Source organism: Peromyscus eremicus, chromosome 20 (genome assembly GCF_949786415.1).
Source record: "Peromyscus eremicus chromosome 20, PerEre_H2_v1, whole genome shotgun sequence".
Taxonomy (NCBI): Eukaryota; Metazoa; Chordata; class Mammalia; order Rodentia; family Cricetidae; genus Peromyscus; species Peromyscus eremicus.
Genome location: NC_081436.1, coordinates 26,335,289 through 26,359,478, shown reverse-complemented (window position 1 = coordinate 26,359,478; position 24,190 = coordinate 26,335,289). Strand labels below are relative to the sequence as shown.

The 24,190-nt window shown below is 52.5% G+C and overlaps 2 protein-coding genes across 2 annotated transcripts; both read right to left on the bottom strand.

Annotated features, from left to right (window-relative positions):
- On the bottom strand, window positions 1-12,526 carry Cpsf1 (cleavage and polyadenylation specific factor 1). The gene is made up of 37 exons (XM_059246914.1): window positions 12,287-12,526; window positions 7,860-7,887; window positions 7,627-7,760; window positions 7,452-7,532; window positions 7,179-7,330; window positions 6,959-7,105; window positions 6,685-6,824; window positions 6,493-6,603; window positions 6,297-6,390; window positions 6,105-6,192; window positions 5,912-6,034; window positions 5,762-5,813; window positions 5,591-5,685; window positions 5,450-5,524; window positions 5,291-5,371; window positions 5,049-5,138; window positions 4,798-4,908; window positions 4,572-4,713; window positions 4,315-4,493; window positions 4,097-4,233; window positions 3,848-4,022; window positions 3,566-3,772; window positions 3,385-3,474; window positions 3,146-3,289; window positions 2,921-3,073; window positions 2,189-2,305; window positions 2,023-2,113; window positions 1,856-1,940; window positions 1,636-1,777; window positions 1,406-1,558; window positions 1,144-1,320; window positions 1,003-1,069; window positions 872-919; window positions 637-792; window positions 416-545; window positions 205-343; window positions 1-124 (listed from the first exon to the last, which is right to left on the bottom strand). The coding sequence occupies exons 1-37, from the start codon at window positions 12,428-12,430 to the stop codon at window positions 77-79; spliced, it is 4,326 nt and encodes a 1,441-aa protein (XP_059102897.1). The 5' UTR covers window positions 12,431-12,526; the 3' UTR covers window positions 1-76.
- A 5,912-nt stretch (window positions 12,527-18,438) lies between these two features.
- Window positions 18,439-22,947, bottom strand: Slc39a4 (solute carrier family 39 member 4). Its single transcript, XM_059247174.1, has 12 exons — window positions 22,478-22,947; window positions 21,770-22,054; window positions 21,112-21,307; window positions 20,867-21,015; window positions 20,610-20,781; window positions 20,158-20,330; window positions 19,893-20,048; window positions 19,683-19,802; window positions 19,547-19,601; window positions 19,300-19,452; window positions 18,827-19,014; window positions 18,439-18,716 (listed from the first exon to the last, which is right to left on the bottom strand). The coding sequence occupies exons 1-12, from the start codon at window positions 22,664-22,666 to the stop codon at window positions 18,588-18,590; spliced, it is 1,965 nt and encodes a 654-aa protein (XP_059103157.1). The 5' UTR covers window positions 22,667-22,947; the 3' UTR covers window positions 18,439-18,587.
- Between the last annotated feature and the right edge of the window lie 1,243 nt (window positions 22,948-24,190).

Here is a 24,190-nt window from a genome sequence, read left to right as displayed (position 1 = left end):
TGAAAGAAATCGTTTTTCTTTTATACAAAATGGGTAGAGAGAGATAAGTGTCCAGTGGCAGGGTGGCATCACAGAATTAGAAGTGAGCGGTGACACGGTCTGTCTCCAGCAAGTCGTCCAGGATCTGTGGGATGATGGGGAGGTAAAGATGTGGGTGGGTAGGGCAGGTGAGGCAAATGGGCTAGGCTGAGAGGTGGTACTCACAATGTCAGGCGTGGTACCTATCTTCTTGGCCAGCTCACTGCGCTCCATAGTGCTAAGGTATAGGTAGCGGTTTAGCAGCTCCCCATCAAGGACGTTGCGCACAGCATTCTGTAGGATGCGCCGGTCGACATGCAGCATTCTGGGGTGGTGGACAGAAGAGGGTCAGAGCACACCGGGGTGCAGGGACAGGCCAGGGAAGGGGCACACTCACCGGAAGGCACGGGGGTTGAGGCCAGCATGGTGGGGTAGCATGGTTGTCAGTGCGTTCTGCAGCATCAGCAGCCGTCGATAGGTCTTCTCTTGCATGGGCAGCAGGAGCCCGATGCCACCATCCAGGGTGGCTGAGGAGATGCCGTGTGAGCCAGGCTGGCCCTCCTGTCCCTGGACCCCAGGCTGGCCCCCCGTCCCTGGATACCCCACCCCAACACTCACCAAACCAGGTGATGTGCTTGTTCTCCCACACAACTGACTTCTTGCTGGGCCCCTCAGCAGCGCCTCGGCACGGGGTCCTCCAGAATGTGTTCACGTGGGCACCCACGTGGAAGTCTGCTCGGCGCAGCAGGCGCATGCCCCCAAAACTCTCTTTGGCTGGGGACAGGAACTCAGGTCATGGCCTGCCCACTGCCTGGTACCCAGCCCAGGAAGAGATCAGAGAGGAACCACTCACCTTCTGGCAGATACATATACACCATGAGATTGCGGTCTCGGTCGGACACTGATGAACAGAGAGACCAGAGTCAGCCTCAGCTACACCCCCCACCCCCCACTAGCGCAGCCTCCAAGGAGCCACATGCTCACCTAAGAAGCCCAGCTGGGCATTGTCCACCATGAAATCCACACTGTACACCTCCAAAGGCTTGGCATCCTGGGGAAGGGAAAGGACAGTGTGAAAGCAGGCACTGGACTGGTGCCCACCTGCACATCTGTCCCTCTGCGTACCCGGGACACCAGGCTCAGCGTCTTGCTCTCCTCCTGGTAACGCAGCAGTGAGATGCTCTTCATGACATCTGCTGCCAGGATGAAGTTCTTGACACTGATCATCTGGTGGATGTAGAGCTGCGTGTCGATGAAGGCCATGCCCGTCAGCTCGCTGGCCCGCAGGCTCCACAGGAAGATCTGAAGGGTGAGAGATGGTGAACAGGGCCGCTGTTAGAGGCAGAACAGCGCTCCAGGAGGGAAGCGAAGGACAGGAATAACACACCTTTTGGCCAATGGCTGACACCAGGTGGCCATTGCAGTGGCACAGCGCAGTCACAGGCCCCTTCTGCTCCTTCTCATACAGGACCTTGAACTTGTTCTTGGTCAGGGGCTGCCCAGGCTCAGGCACCACTTCAATCACGTCCATGATCAGGATCTGGAAGGGCAAGGGAATGCGTGGAGATGGCAGATTGTCTTCTGGGGGCTACCTGCCCCCCACCCAAAGGCCCTTACCCGCCCACGGCACGTGACTTCCTCCCCCTGCATGAGGCAGGTCCCAGCAGCCACATAGCCCTTTAGGCCTGAAACGGTCTCCTCACTGCGCAGTGACACTGTCTTCATGCACGTGACATGCTCCCATTCCTCTAGCTCGATCCTGCATGAAGCCAGGCTTTGTCAGCACTTGCCACCTCCAAGCTGCCGGCAGAGCAGCCCCTGGTGGATCCAGCCTCACCTGGCATTGGGGATGGCCTCCCAGCTGACCGGGGAGATGAGCTGGATGGAGAAGGCTTCTTGCTGGGGGTGGATGTATCTGTCATCTGTTGAGACAAGGAAAGTGAGTCACCTTGTAGACAGTGTACAGCCGAGTTCTGCCCCACCCTACCCTCAAGTGTTGCATACCTCTCTCAATGGCCTCAAATTCCTTTTCCTCACCAGTCATTCGTGGGATTCGAGTGCAGGGTGTATTGGTGCTGGTGGCCACAGCGTACACCTGGGGTGTTAGAGGGTGTCACATGCCAGAGGCCAGGCTCAGAAGGTGCCTGAGGGATGTGGGACAGGGACAGACCTTGGACTCTACATGGTAGGCCACATAGTGGGCTGTGCAGCGCAGTGGGATCTTCCTGACAGGCCATGGAGCATCATAGGACAGGTAGGCAGGCAGGACGCTGATCCTCAGTTCACCCTAGGGGTGCAGTGGGCAGCAAAGTCAGTTTGGTCTGGGGTGGATAAGGGTAGAGCCAATGAACCTAGGCCTCCCAAAATGTTCTCTAGCTCTGTGGTATGGGATATCAGGACTGCTGTGTTGGGTAGTGGCCTGGAGAGGCTAAAGCTGTGTCTAGGCTCATTTCACGTTAGTGGACGGTAGTACAGGGCATGGGAAGACCAGGGCCAGAGGACACCCCAGGGACTGGACACAATAGGAACCCCAATAATAGACAAAGGAGCCAATGTCCGTGACCCAGGCTACCCTTCACCAGCAGTTCTGTGTTGTTAGCCCCTGGAAAGCACCTGCCATCAGCCTCAGAGCCATACAGCAACTAAGAAGCGGAGCAAATGGTAAAGCCACCTCAGCCTGGCTCTTTAACGAAGTCTGAGGCTGTACCTCAAGTGCAGGATGGTGACCTCACTGGTCTCCCCTCCACACCCCAACTGTCTCATCCTTGGTCTTCCTAGGGTAAACCCAGAGTTGAATCCCTTGGCCCCATCAGTTTCCACTGTCTTGGCCCTCTGCTCCCACAGCTCGTCTGGCCCAGGGCAGTATCAGTGGCATTGGAGGAACGAGGCTGAGCCTCCTTACCTGTCTGTTGAAGTACAGGAAGCCACGGGGGCAGTTCACATTGTGGAATGGAGCAAAGGAGTCAATGGGGCCGTCAATGCCCATGGGATGCAGACGCAGAGCTCCACGGCCAGTCACCAGAAGCCAGTGAGGTGAGGGTCCACAGATGAAAACCTAGAGGCAGGCACCTTTGAGCACACTGAGAGTGAGGCGCCATCCTCCAGTCCTGCCAAGCCACTTGCCTACCCCTGAATAGCCATAAATATCCTCGAAGGAGCGGAAGCGCGCCACACGACCCCGGACTCCAGATCCCTCCTCAGTACTGCAGCCTTCTGTCTTCTTCTTAGATGGCTTTGGCTTCTTTTCACGGAAGTTGATGTTGTGGGGGACCTGGCAGAGGCCACAGTAAGCGCTAGGTCCTCCAGACCCTGCTGGCCTGGCCTTCCAATCCACCCCATGCCCAAACAGGGTCTAGCCACTGGCACCTTCTTGAAGCGGACTTTGAGATTCCCCTGGCCAAGCTGAGAGTCGTGGGGGAAGGCTTCATAGATAAGCAACTCCTGGTCCACATGTACCTGGGGATCCAAGCAGGGATAGCGCTTAGCTAAGTGGGGGGGCATGAGGATGGGGCAGGCCTTGGGGGGCAGGTGGTAAGAAGGAACCTACCAGCAGGTAGGGCCTGCTCTGCCGGCTTCCCAGGGCAACCAGCAACACCTCCTTGACCAAGGGCAGCTCCCCCTGGCGTGTGGCCTCCTCCTTTCGGACTTCACCTTGTGTGGTGGGCTGTCCAAAAGAGCTGTCCACCAGGACCCGCTGTCCCACAGGGAAGTTCTTAACTAGGAACACCAGCCGCCAGTCTGGGAGCTGGTAGATCTGGAGAGAGGACAATGGTTAAGAGTGGGGTCAAAGGTTACCGTGCTGTGACACTGCTGTGTGTGATGCACCCACCTCCATGGTGCCATTCTCCCGCACCAGCAGGCACCAGTGGGTGGGGTCTACCCTGAAGGGTGCAGGGTCACGGTCAGCGGGGGGCTGGTTGCTCCTGCGGGCCTCCTCTTTGCTGGGACTGAAGAGGGAGCCGGAGTCCCCATACAGCATCTCTTCCTCATCGTCCACGGTGGGGCTGGGAACCAATAGATAGATATGTCACAGCGTGCCATGGGAACACTGGCACCTCACATACCAGCCCCTACGCACCTTGTTTCCGAGCCCAGACCTTCAGCCTCTGAGCCACTTCGGCCCCCCAGTTCGTCACGGGCCCCACCCAGGCGGCTCTCGGTGGTGAACATGCCACTGACATCACGGTACAGGCAGAGTGCAATCACCTTGGACTGCTGTAGGAAATGGGATAGGGTTCAGACAAGGGCAGGGGGCAGGCAGGGGGAAGACAAGGGCATCAAGGGTAGGGGGCCTACATGATGCAGTGGAGGCTTGTGTAGTGCCAAGCGGTGGTGGCGGCCACCGTATGAATCACTCTTGAGCAGGAACATGGTAACGTGGCCCTCAGCACTCATGATGACCACGTAGGGATCAGCCACAGCACACTGCACGATGGGGGCACCCAGGTCCACAGGGATGAAGTGCAGTTGATTCACTGTGGACACAAGGTCGTTAGGGTGAGGTGGCAATCTATACCACCTCAAGACCCATTCACACAGACCTGCCCACCTACCGCCTTCCAACAGGCGAATGCCCAGAGGTGAGACTTGGACAATATAGCGATTGTCCCCAATGTTTCCAGCGAAGACTGTGGGGCCCTGTGTGGCAAAGCCACTGGTGTCCAGCTCCATGATCTCCTGGCCAGTCTGTAGGATCTATGGCGACAGTGGTGAGTGGTGCCCTTCCCCAGGGGACCCTGTCCCTGGTCCCAGACTCGACTTTTTTTTTTTTTTTTTTACCATGGTTGAGTCTTCCCGGCTAAGAATAAGGAAGCCATGTCTTCGTCCGTCCTCCTCTGTTTTGGGGGCAGCAGGTTCCTGCTCTGTGCTCTCTGCTTTGGGGGTTTCTTCCTGTGAGGGCAAGAGAGGGGCAGAGCAGGGGCCACAGTTTAGCAAGGGCAGTGTGTGACTGTGACCACCTGGACCCCAGTGTCCCCAGGAGCTGCACAATTCCCTGCCCCTCTTGGTCTCCTCCTCAGCCCAGTTTCTACCTCCTCTTTCCGCACAGGAGCGATGACCGTCCACATATCATAGCAGCCAGGAAGTTCAAAGGTTGTCACCACCTGGGGCCGGATACTCTTCTGGAATAAAAATGGGGTGGGAAGGAGTGCTCAGCTTGACTAAGCCGTACCAGGAGTCGTGTCCGTCCGTCCGTCCCCCCCCCCCCCCCCGTCCCGTCCCGTCCCCTCCCCCCACCCCCCGTCCGTCCCCCACCCCCCACCCCCGCACACACCTGCAACACTGACAGGGCCCCATTCTTCCCGTAGCCGGAGCAAACCACAATCTCCAGGTCTGGCTCAGGACTGTTCTGGAACTGCAGAGCAGGGTAAGGACACAGCTTTCCATCCCACCTCTAGGCTCTATCTACCTATCGTCCCGGCCCCTTGGGTACCTCTTCAGACAGGAAGGCAGGCTCGCCCACAGCAGCGTTGGCACAGGGTCCGATGTTGAGCATGCTGTCACACACCTGTGGGCACAGCAACGGTCAGGTAGGGTCAAGCGAGTGGATATCCACTGCCTTCCCCGGTCTTACCTCAAAAGAGTAGGTGGCCAGCTGTGTGCCTGACTGGGCCTCGCTGCCGTATACTTCAATTTCATCCACCTCATCCTGTGGCACCGTCTTGCCTCCTGCAGCAGACAGAGTCCAGCTGAGTCCAAGCATGGACTCTGGCCCTCCCTTGCTCATCCTAGTCCATCCTCTCACCTGTCCAGCCCACTGCAGGGTCCACTCGCTTCTTCTTAGAGGGAGGCTCTTCCTGTGAGGCATGAGAAATGAGTGAGTAGCCCTGAGGCTGTCTCACACATGGGGGCCATGGAAGGACAGGCCCGGGGACCCTACATTGTGGGCACTTACCTTGTCAGCAGCCTCACGGACAGAGCTGGCGGGGGGCTCCTGCAGCTTCTCCGTGTACTTGAGGAGGAGGGAGTTGCCCAGGCGAGAGCCTAAGAACAGGTACCCAGGCTCCATTGTGACCATCTGAGGGAGAGGTGTGAGTAAGATACAACCAGACCTGACCCAGGACACTCCCAACCCCGTTCCTACTCACACTGGTGGTAAGGACACTAGCAGCTGCCTTGTCAAAGTGAAATGCTCGGACACTGCGCATGCCATCAGTGATGAGGGTCAGCACGTAACTGTGGGGAAAGGTAAGGGCATTGAGTGGGCAAGGGACACCGAGGCAAGGGGAAGGGAGTATATGGGCATCCCAGAGGTCAGGGGTCATAGGCTGTGGGCTTACATCTCGCCTCCCTTGAGGGAGATGACCATCTTGTCATAAGAGATGAAGGCTGCCTGCGCGCAGTCCAGGGTGATCCGTACGCCCTCTTGGGTACCTAGGGGGTACATGATGATCAGGCACACTGGATGTCTTGCCCTGAACAGAGCGCACTCTGCACCAGGCACATCCCACCTTGCCCATAGTACACCCCACTCACGTAATGGGAACGCGGTGGTGCCTGTGGTGAGACTGTTGAGAGCCACACCGTACGGCGGCACGCTCTGGTTCAGGTACAACAGTGAATTGACAGCGAAGATCACTACCCCACCTGGAGGTAGACGACACCACTGTTACGCAGTTCATTGCCGCCCCCTGTCCCCATTGCCATTCAACACAGCCACACCCTTACCTATGGGCTTGGGCACAGCCAGGGCCTGGGTACAGTCAAAAGGCAAGCTGGTGAGGGACCAGATGACCGGATGGACTTTCTGTGTGATGTTCAGCGAGATAGCCACAATGGAGCACGTGTCCTGCCTCACAGCCACCCGCCTAGAGCAGCAGGTAGGTCATCCAGAGGCAGTCACATTGCTCCCAAGGCCAGTGACCCAGTCACCCCATCCCCCTCTCTATAGCCCTGCCCGGGCAGGACCTCTGGGGGCCCACAGCAGGGGCCCCAGCCTTACCCGGGCCAGGTCTGGTTGGGTTCAAACAAGATCAGCAGGGTGGGCTCATAGTAGCCATGGAGGAACTGCAGGTCGATGATGTTGAGCAGCTTCTCATCCAGAGCCCGCACGTCGATGATGTAGCTGGGCAGGAAGCTGGACCTCTGCCTACAGACCAAAGGGCAGAAAGCTCAGGGCTCTTGGGTGCTCGAAAGCACAGCCACCCCGGCTTGGTACTCACCCTTCGCCCATGAGGCCCTCATGCTCCTCAGCCAGGCTCTCTCTGCGGAAAGGCAGAACTACCAGCCTCGTGCCGTAGATGAGCATGGCTGCACAGCGCCCGTCAGGGTCCACCCGCACACGAGGTGTGTGCACATTCTGCACAAAGCCATCCTGGGGGCAGAGGGGACATCAGTTAGGCTACAGAAGATCTGAGGGAACTCCTGGGGCAGCAGGAGAGATATGTTAGAGAGAATTGCTAGGCTTAGCCTGGGCACTCTTGGGCTTGGCTTACCCTAAGTTCAGGCTCCTCAAAGTAGTGTAGAGACAGGGTCTTCAGGTCATGGGTGCCTGGGTCATACTCCACCACTGACAACTGGAGGCAGGAGGTCAGAAGCGTGGCCCGTTCAATACCAACCCTGATAACCTGACAGACCCCAGCCCAGCGCTGCTCTCTATAACGCGCTCACCTTAGCATCTTTGAAACTGAGCAGCAAGGCATCACGTTTGGCGCCCGCAAGCTGCACGCTGGCCATGGACATGACATTGCCAAAAAAGGAGAAGGAAGCTACCAGCTCCAGTTTCTCTCTATGGGCCTTCCCCTCTGGAGTACAGGTCAAAAAGTCAGGACTAGGCCCTGTTCCCAGGCCACCCATACACGCCCCACCCAGGTGCAGGGCTAGAGGGGCTATCCCACACTTACCTGTGCTCCCATCATTCTTGGTCAAAGCCTGGAAGGGAAAAGGGAGCAGTAAGGAACCACACACCAGGTAGACCTATCTCATCCATAGTCATCTGAAGGACAGGAAAGTCCACCCAGGGCTGGCACCGGCCATCAGCAAGGTCTACTTTGCAAGGTCAGTGTATAAGCTAGGTGATCCCAGGCAAACTTACATTCACATATCCTAACCCTATCCTCTCAGGGCTCCTCACTGGAAAGCTACACGTCTAGCTTTCCTGGAAGCCCACCCCTATGCCGCACACGGTCATTCTCTACAGTCTCAAACTTGCTCAGCTGCGCACCTGTAGGCTTATACCTGAGACCAAGCAGCTCAGTGCCAGCTGCAGGTCCAGCTGGATACCTAGATAGCTGGACCAATACAGAGTCAAGGGACACTAGAACCAAGAGGTAACAGGCATGGTAGCACATACCTGTGATCCCAGGAGGTCAAGACAGGAGGATTCTAAATTCCTGTCCAGCCTGAGTTACATGGCAAGACCCCCCCCCCCAAAAAAAATAACAACAAGACAGAAATGAGGCCTTGAGCTTTCCTGGCAACTCCAGGTGACAGCTGTACCGGACTGGGTGTCCCCACAACACACAGCTGCATATTCTAGATCCACAGGAACAGACTCAAGACAGCAACAACAAAGGACACATTTCCCTTTAAACGTACTGAGGGCTGCTCTGAAGGACAGGCTGTGGGAGCAAGGACCATGTCCTCCTGGAAACCTAAGTTCTAGGAAGATGTCTGACGAATCTTAGGCCATAAGCTGCCAGGATAGGCACACAGAACAGAACAGAAGAATGGACAGATCACAGCCCAGCCTGCCCCTTCTGAATTTGCCCAAACCTGACCACGGTGTGTCTTGACACACTGTGCCCATCTATCTTAGGTAGCCTGTCTCAAATCAGTGACTGGACTGAGCCCTCCATCACTTCCACCCCCTGTCACTTTGCACTTCGGTCTGTGGGACAAGAGAAGCCATACTGTTCTGCTAGGGCCAGAAAACGAGCAACTGCTATCGGTAGCTGCAGCTTTTGTTTCAAAGATCTCTCTTGACAATGTACCCCAACCATGAAAAATGTAAACACTCAGCAGATGGAGACAGGAGGATCTCTGTGAGTTCAATGCCAGCATGGTCTACAAAGCAAGTTCTGTGACAGCCTCGGCTGCTATACAGAGAAACCCTGTCTCGTCCCCCCACACACACACCAAAGAGCAAACACTCCCGTTAAATCCCAGTGTACAGTTATGCTGCTTTCTCCCTCACCTTTAAAACCCTTTCTCTTGACCTGAGTGCCGTTTTTTTTTTTTTTGAGACAGTTTCTCTGTGTAGCTTTGGAGCCTGTCCTGGAACTCACTCTGTAGGCCACCGACCAGTCTGAGTTCCATTCTTAACCCTCATATCAGGCGGCTCACAACCACCTTTAATCCGGCTCCTGGAGATCTAATGTCTCTGTCCTCTGTGGGCACTTACTCTTACGTGCACAAACTGACACAGAGACAAACAGACAATTAGAAATAAAAACGGGTACTAGAATGATGGCTCAGAGGTTGAAGAACACTGGCTGCTCTTCTAGAGGACCTGGGTTCGATTCCCAGCACCCACATGGCAGCTCACAACCATCTGCAAGGAGGATCACTAGTGGTGCAGACACTCAGATACACAATAATAAAATAAAATTATTTAGCTTTTTTTTTTTTTTTTTCAAGACAGGGTTTCTCTGTGTAGCTTTGCGCCTTTCCTGGAACTCGCTTTGGAGACCAGGCTGGCCTCGAACTCACAGAGATCCGCCTGGCTCTGCCTCCCGAGTGCTGGGATTAAAGGCGTGCTCCACCACCGCCCAGCAATAAAATTATTTAACAAGTAAAAATTAGCCGGGTGGTGGTGGTGGCGTGGCGCAAGCCTTTAATCCCAGCACTCGGGAGGCAGAGGCAGGCGGATCTCTGTAAGTTCGAGGCCAGCCTGGTCTCCAAAGCGAGTTCCAGGAAAGGCGCAAAGCAACACAGAGAAACCTTGTCTCGAAAAACCAAAAAAAAAAATAAAATAAAAAATTAAGCCTTTAATCCCAGCACTCCGGCAGAGGCAGAGGCAGGCAGATCTCTGTGGGTGTGAGGCCAGCCTGGCCTACAGAGTGAGTTCCAGGACAGCCAGGGCTATTATACAGAGCAACTCTGTCTTGAAAGAACAAACCAAACCAAACCAAACAAACAAACAAAAAAACAAGTAAAAATTAAAATGAATCTCTAAAACCCTTGCTCTCTCCCAGTTACTGCTCCGTTTCTTTGCTGTCTTGTTTGTTTGTTTGTTTTTTAAGACAGGGTTTCTCTGTGTAGTTTTGGTACCTGTCCTGGGTTTCACTCTGTAGACCAGGCTGGCCTCGAACTCACAGAGAACTGCCTGCCTCTGCCTCCCAAGTGCTGGGATTAAAGGTGTGTGCCACCACCACCCGGCTCTTTGCTGTCTTTTGGATAGGTCTTCTTCCAGCCAGCTGATTCCCTGCTACCAATTCTCTTCCACAGGCCTCAACCATCCTCACTGGCACCCCATAGCCTTTTGTCATAATCACTTAAGGCTAAGAGCACAGAACCAGTGCAGGACCCTCTTCCAACTCATTACCCTCCCAGCCATGTTTCCTGAGTGGCTCTCCGCTCCTGGCCACCATGGAACAGCAACACTACCCCTGTAACTGCTAAGACCAAATCCAGACCTGTTACCCACAACCCTGACAAAATCCTGGCATCATTCTCAGTTCTTCTCAAACAGCACATCTATCCATCCTAAATCTGATGGCTTCCCATCACCACATAGCCACACTGGTCCAGGCCACCATTAATTCTTGCCTAACAGCTATAGCCACTTCCTGACTAGTCTCCTCGGACAGCTGTCAAACCTAAGTTGGGTAAGATCATATCTTTGACAAAATTCCCTGCTTGGAGAGTGTGGCATGGAGCCCCACCATGTTACTTCTCTCCCTGCCTATAGCCTCTATCACAGAAACAGTTTTGCTTGAAACTACTTTGTCTCACTCACACATACTTCTCCATACCTCGTTGTCTATTTAAATCACATCTTCTACAGGTTGAGACTTCGCTGCAGCCCTGCCCAGGTTTGCTGCCTTAACACTGCATCTCCTTGTCTATATGTGACCTGTCATTCCCTGGGGGGCACACTCCACAGAGCAGGCTTCTCCCCAGAAGTCTCATACAGCAGAAGCTAATAAGTGTCTGAGAAAGCCAGGCAGTGGCGGTGCACACCTTTAATCCCAGCACTTGGGAGGCAGACGCAGGTAGGCCTCTGAATTTAGTCTACAGAATGAGTTCCAGGGCAGCCAGAGCTAGACAGAGAAACCCTGTCTTGGGAGGAAAAAAAAAAGAACATTGGCCCTCTCTCATAGTACCCATGGTTTTGCCACCTCATGATTCTGCCTGAACACCTCCCCTATCAGCAGAGGTATGTGCTGCACCTTGGCTAAGATGCTGCCTCTTTAGGGGCTGGAGTGATGGCTTAGCCATCAAAAGCACTTGCTGCTCTTACAATGGACCCATTTGGCACAACCATCCATAACACTGACCTCCATGTACACTAAGCATTCATGTGGTACACATACACATAGGCAGAACACATAAAATCAAATGAATAAACCTAATTTTTAAATTTCAGGGAGGAAAAAAAATGGAAGAAGCTAACACCCTTCAGGCTTCATTTTTGTTTTCTTTGTTTGGTTTTCTTTTGAGACAGTCTCACTATGTTGCCCTGGCTGGCTGGAACCAGTTTAGACTGGAACACCCAGAAACCTGTCTGCTTCTGCCTGAGACTGAAGGCATGCACTACCAAGATTCCACGGAAATTGCCTCTTTGCAAGAAGGCTTCCTTAACCACTTGCTGTCACTCCAGCAACCAAAACATCCCTATATCTTATCTATTGATGGGTTTGTTCCACTTTGCTACATCTACTGCCAGTAGTCGGTCCCCAAGCTGCATCCAGCCTTGCTCCTTTAGGTAGAAGTGTTCTTCCCCCAACAAACCCGATCAATCTCAGAAAAGCTCTGGTTTGGAAGCACCCAGCCTCCTTCACCGAGTCTCACTCCCGGAGATACTGCGGCAGTCTGTATATACTCATTTACTAAAGGGTCATTTCGCTCAAGGGTCTGGTTCACTGCCATGTCCTTACTGCTAAGCACATGGAAGGTCTGCAACAACCTGCTGGAAATCCCAAACAAATAGGAGACCGTAGGCAGGCAGGGGCATTCCCTCAGGGTAGGATGAGGCCAAACAACGTGGTAGTGGAGAACCGGCTCTGGGGACGAGAGGCCTTAGGCAAAGCTAGGTTCCTGTCCTGGGGAACCTGCCGAGGGGACTGTGGCACGGCCTCGGCATCTCTGCTCCGGAGACAGGGCTTACCTCGGCGTCGCGGTTCAGGCGGTACACATACAGCTGCGAGGTGCCGGCCACCACGAGGTTGCGCTCAGTGTTGTTGAAGAAGTTGCAGTACATGGCAAACTCCAGCCCGGTGGGCGGGTGTGCCTGCTTGTACACCGCGTACATATTGCCGCCACTGTCACGCCGGAGCCGCCGACTCGGGGGACAGGGACGGCAGCGGACTCGGCCCGGCCGCGCGCGCAAACCCAGCCACCAGGTTCCGAGCTTCTGCGCCTGCGCTTCCCGCCCGGACCTGCCGTCTAGGAGGACCGACCTGGTAGTTGAGAAACACAGTTCCGGACTACTTCGTCTATGCGCCTGCGCGCCGAGGCTGCACTCGAACAGCGGCCTCTAGTGGCCTAGTTTGATAAGAACTGAAGATCCTGGTCCCAGCGCTGGAGGGCTCCGGGACGGCCCTTCGTTCCCAGTCTGCTCCCTCCAAGCTTTTCCTCATTGGCTAAATCTAGAACCTCGAAATCCCAGTTCTGGGATTAAAGGCGTGCACCACCACTGATCGGCCCTAAGATCTCTTTTTAAAGTATTTTGTTGTTGTTTTCTTTTTTTCTTTTTTCTTTTTTTTTGAGTCATAGTCTCGCTATATGGCTGTCCTGGAACTCTGAAGACCCAACTGGCCTCGAATTCACAGAGGTCTGCCTGCTTCTTCCTCCCAAGTGCTGGGATTAAAGCTGCACAGTCAAGCTGGCACATACACACATAATTTAAAAAATAAAATCTGCCCTCGGGAGGCAGAGGCAGGCGGATCTCTGTGAGTTCGAGGCCAGCCTGGGCTACCAAGTGAGTTCCAGGAAAGGCGCAAAGCTACACAGAGAAACCCTGTCTCGAAAAAAAATAAATAAATAAATAAATAAATAAAATAAAATCTTAGCCGGATGATGGTGGCTGTAAATATAACTTTACCTATACTTCTGTAAGTAGCACGCCTTTAATCCCAGCATTTAGGAGGCAGAGGAAGGAGGATCTCTGAGTTCAAGGACAGCCCGGTTTACTGAGTGAGTTCCAAGACAGCCAGGGCTACACAGAGAAATCCTGTCTCATAAACCAGAATAAAATATAACCTTACAACCTTAAACTGGGCGTCGGTGGCGCACGCCTTTAATCCCAGCACTCAGGAGGCAGACAGAGCCAGGCGGATCTCTGTGAGTTCGAGGCTGAGGCTAACCTGGTCTACAGAGTGAGATACAGGACAGGCACCAAAAGTACACAAAGAAACCCTGTCTCGAAAAACAAACAAACAAACAAAAACCAGACCTTAAAAACAAGTCTTGAAGACCTCTCACACGGCACCTCACACTTGTAATCCTAGCACTCTCAAGGACTGTGTACATTTGAGACCAATCTGGTTACCTAGTGAGCCCCTGTGTTAAGTAGCAATTGAAACAATCCTCCAAATTGAAACATTCTGTTCTAGAGAGAGGTTGTTAGGACTCCAGAAGTAAACAGCATTTATAAGGTTCAAGGGTTCCTGAAACTCCCAGAGTGGACTTTCCAATACCTGGAGCTCTAAGGTGAGAGTGGTCAGGCAGGCAGGGTGAGCTTTTTGTGGTTTTCGTTTGGTTGGTTGGTTGGTTGGATTTTCAAGACCACGTTTCTAGCTGTCCTGGCTAGAAGGCTGGCCAGGAACTCAGAGATCTGCGTGCATCTGACTCCCTAGCACTGGATTTAAAGACCAGGCCTGACGCTAGGTGAGCTTTTTGGTGATGTAGCTGCTTATGAATCATCCTCATTCCTGTAAATATAACTCTTTACCTATACCTCTGTAAGTAGCCCCAATAAACTCATTAAACTAGTTTGCCAAGTTGAACTTTAGTGAAGTAATTTTTTCCTCTGTTGTGATAGCCTATCTGGGGTAAAGACACATTTGTTCATATCTCCCCAGGAAGCCACACAACACACTTTCTTTTTTTTTTTTTTAACTAAATAAATCTTTAATTTTTTTTTTAAAATTAGCAGGCGGTGGTGGTGCATGCCTTTAATCCCAGCACTGGGAGACAGAGCCAGGAAGATCTCTGTAAGTTTGAGGCCAGCCTGGGCTACAGAGTGAGTTCCAGGAAAGGCACAAAGCTACACAGAGAAACCCTGTCTCGAAAAAACAAAACAAAACAAAACAAAACAAAATCAGCCTATGTACTTTAAAGATGTGTTGGTCTCAGAATGGAAACCAGGATATGTGTTAAATTGGAGAAGAGGTTTTGCTTTTGTTTCCACAGGAGAAGAAAAACTTTGGATACCATCAAAATTGATAAAGATAAGATTTGAACAAGAGAGACCTCTTGATTAGAAGAGATGATAGTTCATCAGCCAATGTGACCATTCAATCTAAACTAACTTATAAGACTAACAAATGCTTTTTCTTTATTTCAGATGTAAATTGCCAAAAGGGAAACTCCCCAAAGTTAGGGTTGGGACAGAGTTTTGTTTTTGTCTTTCCAGGAGAATGAAGGAATCCAGCTAAAGAATCTGAGGACCACTGGACAAGTGAAGAAAAAGGATGAATCATACAGAGAAAATGTCCCATGAAAAAGTGTAAATTGGCCTATTGGTATATCACATTTCCAACAGGATAAAATTTCATAAATCTTTTTGCTGTGGATATCACTCTATATAAATAAAGCACTGATTGGCCAGTGACCAGGCAGGAAGTATAGGCGGGACAAGGAGAGAGGAGAATTGAGGAAGGAAAAAGGAAAGAGAGACCGGCTGGAGCCACTGCCAAGACAAGGAAGATGTCAAGTACCGGTAAGCCACAAGCCACGTGGCAAAGTAAAGATTAATAGAAATGGGCTGAATATAAGAGTGAAAGCTAGACAATGATAGGCCTGAGCTAATGGCCAAGCAGTTTAAATAATGTAAGAGTCTGTGTGTTTATTTTATAAATGGGCTCCGGGACTGGCTGGACTTGGTGGTGGGAGCTGGAGAAAAATTCTCCAGCTACATCTTTTTTTTTTTTTTTTTTTTTTGAGACAGGGTTTCTCTGTGTAGCTTTGCGCCTTTCCTGGAACTTACTTGGTAGCCCAGGCTGGCCTGGAACTCACAGAGACCAGCCTGGCTCTGCCTCCTGAGTGCTGAGATTAAATGTGTGCGCCACCACCGCCCGGCAAATCTCATAAATCTTCTCAAAAAAAAGTAACGTCCAGCGGTGGTGGCGCACGCCTTTAATCCCAGCACTCGGGAGGCAGAGCCAGGCGAATCTCTGTGAGTTCGAGGCCAGCCTGGGCTACAAAGTGAGTTCCAGGAAAGGTGCAAAGTTACACAGAGAAACCCTGTCTCGACAAACCAAAAAAAAGAAGAAGAAGAAAAGAAAAATTAGCAACAGTAAAGTACACAGGTCTTTTTTTTATTATTTATTCATTTATTTTTCTATTATCAACTTGATACAGTATAAATTCTTATCCTAATACTGAAATGTTTCATTGAGGCTTGCCTAGTAATTGAGTAAAACCCAAAACTTATTATAAGCCACAGTCATCCTAGGGTCCCCCCTGCTATATAGCCTCCCTGGTTCTGTGGGTTGCAGTCTGATTGTCCTTTGCTTTATATCTAGTATCCACTTATGAGTGAGTACATACCATGTTTGTCCTTCTGGGTTTGGGTTACCTCACTCAGGATGATATTTTCTAGTTCCATCCATTTGCCTGCAAATTTCATGCTGTCATTGTTTTTCTCTGCTGAGTAGTACTCCATTGTGTATATGTACCACATTTTCTTAATCCATTCTTCAGTTGATGGGTATCTAGGTTGTTTCCAGGTTCTGGCTATTATGAATAGTGCTACTATGAACATAGTTGAGCATGTATCTTTGTGGTATGATTGAGCATTCCTTGGGTATATGCCCAAGAGTGGTATGACTGGGTCTTGAGGTAGATCGATTGCCAATTTTCTGAGAAACAGCCATACTGATTTCCACAGTGGTTGTACAAGTTTGCACTCCCATCAACAGTGGAGGAGTGTTCCCTTTGCTCCGCATCCTCTCCAACATAGACTGTCATTAGTGTTTTTGATCATAGCCATTCTGACAGGTGTAAGGTGGTATCTCAGAGTCGTTTTGATTTGCATTTCTCTGATGATTAAGGATATTGAGCATTTCTTTAAATGTCTTTCAGCCATTTGTGATTCTTCTTTTGAGAATTCTGTTTAGCTCTTTAGCCCATTTTTTAAATGGATTGTTCAGTATTTTGATGTCTAGTTTCTTGAGTTCTTTTATATACTTTGGAGATCAGTCCTCTGTCAAATGTGGGCTTGGTGGAGGTCTTTTCCCATTCTGTAGGCTGTCTTTTTGTCTATTGACCGTGTCTTTTGCCCTACAAAAATTTCTCAGTTTCAAGAGGTCTCATTTATTAATTGTTGTGCTCAGTGTCTGTGCTGTTGGTGTTATATTTAGGAAGTGATCTCTGGTGCCAATGCATTCAAGATACTTCCTATTTTCTCTTCTATTAAGTTTGGTGTAACTGGATTTATGTTGAGGTCTTTGATCCACTTGGACTTGAGTTTTGTGCATGCTGATAGATATGGATCTATTTGTAATCTTTTACATATTGACATCCAGTTATGCCAGCACCATTTGTTGAAGATACTTTCTTTTTTCCATTGTATAGTTTTGGCTTCTTTGTCAAAAATCAGGTGTTCATATGTGTATGGGTCTTCAATTCGATTCTATTGGTCTATACGTCGGTTTTTATACCAGTACCAAGCTGTTTTTATTACTATAGCTCTATAGTAGAGCTTGAGGTCAGGGATGGTGATGCCTCCAGAGGTTGCTTTATTATACAGGATTCTTTTAGCTATCCTGGGTCTTTTGTTTTTCCATGTGAAGTTGAGTATTTTTCTTTCCAAGTCTGTGAAGAATTGACAACACCCTTTCTACAAAACAGAAAACCAAAGCTCTTTGTAGTGTGCACAACTTTAACCCCAGTACTCAGGAGGCAGAGGCAAGCAGATCTCTGAGAGTTTAAAGCCCTGGTCTTTGTATGAAGTTCCAAACCAATCAAGAATAATGAGACCCTCCCAAAATTAAATAAATAAAACATAACATTTGTTATATAAATATGTAATTTACATATAACTGTGTATAATATAAAGTACATTTATATAAATTTATAAGTTCATATAAATTTATATGCAGATATCTTAATCATGTATATTTTATATAAATTATTTATAAACTATATTATATATACTTATATAATTTTACTTTTTTACTTATTTAATTTTGGTTCTTCGAGACAGTTTCTCTGTGTAGCCCTGGCTGTCCTGGAACTCACCAGTAGACGAGTGCTGGGGTTGAAGATATACACTACCACTGTTCATTTATTTATTTATTTATTTATTTTTGGTTTTTTGAAACAGGGTTACTCTATGTAGCTTTGGTGCCTGTTCTGGATCTCACTCTGTAGACCAGGTTGGCCTCAAACTCACAGAGATCCGTCTGGCTCTGCCACCCGAGTGCTGGGATTAAAGGCATGTGCCACCACCACCCGGCACATTGGCAGCTCTTCCAGAGGTCCTGAGTTCAATTCCCAGCAACCACGTGGTGGCTTACAGCCATCTATAATGGAATCTGATGCCTTCTTCTGGCATGCAGATAGAACACCATATACATAAAATAAATCTTGAAACAACAACAACAACTTTTGGTCTTGCTTAAATGCTTTGGAGTGTGTGGTGACTTTGAGAACCCAGACCCACTTCATGTGCCCAATGACAACTTGTCTTTGGTCTTCTGGCCTCTAAAACAATGAGGGAATACATTTCAGTTGTTTAAGGCACCTAGTCTTAGGTAGACTTCTATGTCAACCTCAGAAGACTAATGCAGCGGGATTTGAGATAGCCAATCCTGCCAAGGGCTGAGGAGCAGCCCCGAATCAACAGGTTGTCCTTTGCACACCTCTAGGCTGGTGTTCATGACAGAAAGGAACCCTCATATATGTGAGCAATACTGGTGATGTTAGTTTTGACTGGAGACAGGAACTCACCAGATCCTGGAGAACACTGACCATTCCCTTGGCTTAATTATAGAAAAGACAAGCTGGCTATCCATAGGAAATAAAAATAGCAAGGAAGGAGGCGGTGCCCTGCCCTAGAGCTTTCACCGGGAGGTGCTACAAGAAGAGAATGCATTCGGTTCTAATGGACAAGAGGTCTTTATTGAAGTCAGAGCAGGGAAGTGAGAGCTGGACCCTGTGGCTACTCAGTGGATCCAAAAGTTAAAGTCTCAAGAAGGTGAAGCAGTCTAGACAGGGACGAGGACTGGGAAGGGGTAGAGCCATCAGAAGGTGATGTTGTCTTCGTACAACGACAGCAGCAGCAGGACGGTCCAGCCGCCCAGCAGACCCACATTGTGCAGCAGGAAGAGAAGCCAGGGGCGCTGGTCCCGTACATTCATCATGGCTGGGAGCTGGGGAGAAGTGGGGCGCCAGTTCAGTAGCCAGCTGGGTGGACCCCACCCCACCCCACCCCACCCCCCGTTAGTTCCCCACCCCGGCATAGGCTCTCCACCATCCTAACCATGTCACAAAGCGCCACATAAAGGAAGAGGCCGGTGGCTACCGCCAGAATCCAAGCTTCGCCCTCCTCCCCTACTCCGACTGCGAGAGCCACATAGAGGCCAATGAATGCTGTGAGCGCTGAGGCCAGGTTCAGCAAAAGCGCATGCTTCACAGTCAGCCCAGCATGCAGCAAGGCAGCGAAGTCCCCTAGGACAGAACAAGTCTTAGTAAGAGGTCTGCCCGCCCACACGTCAGGTACAGCCCATCAGACCAGTTAACACTCTCATCCCAGACAGACACACCCATTCAAAGGCCAGGTCAGCTCCAGTCCCCCTCCCATCGCCCTGCAACCCACCCTATCTCTAGCCACGCCCACCGATGACTGGGCGCTGCCTTCGAAAGGCCTTGTTTCTTCTTCTATTGTCTTGCTCATCTCCAGAATAGATCTCTCCCACTGAGCCCCGCCCACTCACGCCACGCCCCACCGCTCACCCAGTTCGTGGGGCAGCTCATGGCAGAACACTGCCAAAGAGGTGGCCAGCCCAGTTTTCCAAGAGGACGCGAAGGCTGCGCCCACAGCGAGCCCGTCAGCGAAGTTGTGCACCGCATCGCCCAGGGTGATCAGATAGGGCAGCAGCCTCAGTTCTGTGGGCACGTCAAATGTGGGTCCTGTAGGCCAGGTTCTGCACATGTGCCTAAGGGCAAACCCCAGATCTACAGCCCTCCCTGTAGGGCTCACCTGTTTTCAGTCGCTGGGACTCTGGGAACAATAGTTCTGGGCTCTCCTCGGTCACCTGCGGGGAGCCAGAATGAACCCAGCCTCAAACAGGGCAGAACTAAAAAGGGCTCCGCGTTGGGTAGAATTCACCACTTACCAAATCTGAGCGGGAGCTGTCGTGGGGCTGCTTTGACTGGCGGAGATTGCTGGGTGTCAGCTGCATCGACACTCCATGGCTGTGTCCCCCATGGCTGACAGGCCCATCCTTCTCAGGATCCTGTGGGAAAAAACTGTTCAGAACCGACGAGCCCTCCCTCCCTCCCTCCCTCCCTCACCTATCCCACCTCCTGGTTCTCCAGAGCCTGACCTGGTCCCTGGGCAATAAGAGGTTGAAGAAGCTCTCAAACAGGAAGAAGATGTAGAGGCCTCCAAGTACAGCCAGCAGGCGCCAGGTAGACTGTGCACCAGTGCCCACTTCCTCGTGGGAATGGCCTTCCTCACCGTGTGTGTGCAGTCCCAGCACCTGAGGAGGAAGGGGGTGCTGACCGGGGACCTCAGGGCCACAAGGGGCTGGGGCTGGGGCTAGGGAAGGGCAGGGAGGGAGGTGAGGACCCTGTTGAGTGAGAGCTGACCTTGGGTGTCAGGTGCAGAAGGGCATCGCCTGTGAGTGCCCCCACAGCCAAGCTTAGGAAGGTCTGCATGACGTAGTGGGTGACTGTGCTGCATCTGGTACAAGTCAGTAGCAGAAGGCCGAACACAGCGCAGAGGCAGATGATCAGTGTAGCCAGAGAGCCATACAGATACCCTGTGGGGAAAAACTACACTGAGAATACCCAGCTTCCTAGAGAGGCACCCAAGGCCAGCCCAGGAGTGAGCAGGCGCTCAACAGATCTGTGGGCTGTCAGTTGGGGCCCTCTTGCCCCACTAAATCCACTATCCTTCCCTTCCTTACTGGCTTCTCAGTCCTCAGTGCCCATTCCCCGCCCCCCCCCCCCCCGCCCCCCCCCGCCCCCGGGAGCCCAATGACATGAGGCCAGCACCCAGGGACTGAGCCAGCCAGGCACACCTCGGGGTGGGCACTCACTCTCGGCTTGGCTGAGGTGGTCCTGAACATGGGCAGTGGGGTGGAGACTGCAGGCTCCACTTAGCCGCTGCTGGACTAAGGCAGGGCTCAGCTGGGCCCAGGCCTCAGGGCTCACCCCAGCCTGTTCAGACAGTCCATACACAGCCATCACATCTTTGGCACTCAGGCACACCTGGAGGCACGGGAGTACGACAGGAGTCAGGTGTCTGACCAGACCCGGGGAAATCCACCTTTCTCCAGAACTGCAAGAGGCTCACCGTGTCCCAGACACTGGAGCTACTGTTGTGGGTAGTGTGGTGCTCGGAGTCTTGGTGATTCGCTTCCCTGTGCAGATGATCGTGGTCATCGTGGTCACTGTGATCCTCTTCTCTACCCACCCCAAGTTGATGCATCAAAACCTCCAGTTCTGGCAGGAAGAACAGTCAGTGAACAGTCTTAATGGGCTCCAGCCTTGTCCCCTCCTCCCAGAAGTAGAGGCTGAGGATCTCAGCCTAGGCCTCACCAGCCAGCGTGATATTGGGAGCCTCGCTACCGCGTTGCCGGAACACAAAGTCCACAAAGTACTGAGGGCTAGGCAGGCCTTGGAAGCAGGACCCATTAATGACATGGTCCAGCAAGGCAGTCAGGACCAGGCCGGGGCTTCTGGAAGCTCCTGCTTCCTCAGCCTCCTCCAGCAGTTGGGGAACATCTACACAAGTCTGGAGAAGAAACTGGCCTCAGTTCTAACCTCAGCGTCAACCTCTGGAGTCCATTCTAGAGCAGCCCACTGGATGGATTGCCCATCAACCCACCCCAACTCACTCCCCGCCCCCCACCTCCTCAGACTACTCAGATTTCACCAAAGACATCAGCTGGCTACAGCCCCTCCTTATACCATAGCCTAGTCCTGCCCCAGCTAGTCACAGCCGCCTTCACTCTGGCCTCCTCTGGGCCTCAGAGCTTTCCTGACCAACACTTCCCCAAAGGGTTCCCCCAGACTGCAGTCCCTGTCCCACTCAACAGTGAACACCCAATTTTGATGCCCCAGACACTCCAGCCTCCCAAGTATCAGCTCGGATGCCAAGGAGGCTTCACATGGGACACATCCCCTGCTGGAGCAGCCCCCCTCCCATGGCACTTGGGTCCTTCTCACTACTCCCAGCAGCCCCCTGGGCCCTCACCTCCTCCCCAGTGGTTTGGTTGGCATCGCGGGCCTCAATCTTCTGCAGTAGCTGGCTCAGACCCAAGGTCACGGCCTCTGGACTCTCCAGTAGGGTCAGGTAGTTGTCCACACGGGAGGCCAAAAGGCCATTTTGGATGTCCTCACATGTTTCCTCTGGGTTGCTGAGGTAGAGGGCCGCGGCAGTACTAAGGTAGCTAATGTATCTGGACTCCAGGACTGGTTCTGGGGCAAGCCCTGGCTTGTCGGGTCTGCCTAGGGCCAAGACATCCTCCACAGTCAGGCACTATGGGCAGACAGGTAAACAGGGTCTGGGCTGGATTGGGCCCACCAGGCACAGCCAGGGAATGGATTCTATCAGCTATCTTAAGTCCCGTTCTGCCCCTTGTATGGTTATCTTGACTAGGAACCCACACAGAGGGGTCCCCAGCAGTTACTCCCCCATCCTGAAGAGGGGAGGGTGGGTGGTCCTGGGTTCACTGCAAACCTGACAGCCTAGGAAGGGGAACGGTGTGTCCCAAGAGGGAGGCCAGGCCTGTGTAAGCCCCCAAGAGGCAGAGGAGGATCGGTTCCAGCCTGCAAGTAGGCTCAGACATCCAGCCTCCAGACCCGCCTCCTGGAGTTTGCCCAGGTCCCTTTGCTGTCGGCCACAGGGTGGAGCGGGCAGGAAGGGGCCGGGGCTGGGGGACCCGTCGGGTGGGGCTGTTACCTTTCCACACGGCCCGTTGGTGCAGTGCACACGGTCCGCCAGCGTATTTAACAGGCGGTCCAGTGCCTGCCGATCCAGAGCACCCTGACCCGAGATGAGCAGGCTTAGCAGGCGATTGGGCTGGACTGCTGCTGTGACCACCAGCATGGCCAACAGGAGCCCCAGTGTGAGCCGGGCTGGGAGCCCCATGCCTCAGGCTCCCAAAGTGCTCCTTGCTTATGGTGCTGTGTGGAGACCGCTGGCGTCGGGGCTGGCTGTGGACTTGCTGGGGCGTCCTGAGGCCAGACTGGGGCTGGGCTCAACTTGCGTGGCCCTAACTCCAGGACCTCTCCCAGGTATTTCCTGCACGGCTCTGTGATTGGCTGCTGGGTTAACCATTCCAGTGGCAGATCCTCCCTGAAAGTCTGGGGGCAAGGAGCTGCTGCTTCCAGGGGCCGGAGCTAGAGCTGGGTCCCTTCCCTTGGGTGGGCGGCTTGGGAGCATCCCCTCCCCTGCCTGTCACACCCAGATCTGCCACGCAGAGCCTTCTTTGCTCCGTGAAGAGCCCAGGTCACCCCCTCCTATGACCTTGCCTATGGAGCTCAAGCTAGGGGACCAGAGGCAGATCTGCATAGACGTTACCAAGTCAAACATGGGTGTTCTATTTGACATTTTCAGGAGAGCCCTTAGGCCTGCCTCCACCCTTCCTCGGCTGCCTCTCAGCTCAAGCAGCTTAGACAAATCCCAAGTCTTGCGATCTGGGTGGTGGTGGGGGTGGTGTTCTTGGATCCTGGGCTATGGCCTCAGGGCCCAGCATGAGATTTCTGAAAGGTACTTGCTGAGTCATGTTCCCCACCCCCAGCCCTCAGGGGGAAAATCCCCAGGAAATGGCTAAAGCCCCAAGCCAGACAAACAGGAAGAGAAGATGTGACCTTGGTCCTAGCCAACATCTGGCCAGCCTTTGGGGTCAGGGGGAGGTTGAGGACCTGCTGTGAGCTCTAGGCCTAAGCACAGGAAGATTGGGGTAGGGCTGGGGTTCCCAGCTTTGGCCCTCCCTGATCAATCCCTTTAGCCTTTGACCCAAGAGCCTTATCTCTACCCAGGTGGCAGGCTGGAGGAGGAGTTGGATCACCAGGGAGCTGACAATCCCCAGGTCACAAGGCCTTCTGAAAGGGGTATTGGGCCCTCTTCTACCTAGGTTCATAGCACTCCAGACCCTAGCCCTCTGGGGTGTGGTTTGGGTGTGGAGCTGGCAGCCTAATGCCTAGAGGACTCTGTCCCCTAGTATTCTGGAGGGTAGGGCAGGGTGGGGGAAAGAGTCTGGCTGAGTATCCTGAGCCTAGGGGTCAACTGCTTTGGACCTGCTCCTAACACACACACACACACACACGTCAATGATTCTTAGGGCTAGGGTCCCTACAATGTAGCTTCTAATTGTGGTCCTTCGGAGGCACTATATTTGAGAACTGGGAGTGTCAGTGTGAAGACAATGAAGAGAACATTCCCACATGTAGCTCTGAAGATGCCATATACCCAAACTGGCTTTTCTGTTTCCACTGCTGGGCTGCTGGGGGCTGAGCCTGGATTGGTTTCCTTCCCCTGCAGATTGGCTGCCCACTGTTTAAGCACTCAGCTGTAGGGGACCCAAAACAGCTTGACCACACAGCTGCCATGACAGGCTTACTGGCAGGTACTACTCGGTCTCCAGGAAAAGCCTAAGCTGATCCCACCCAG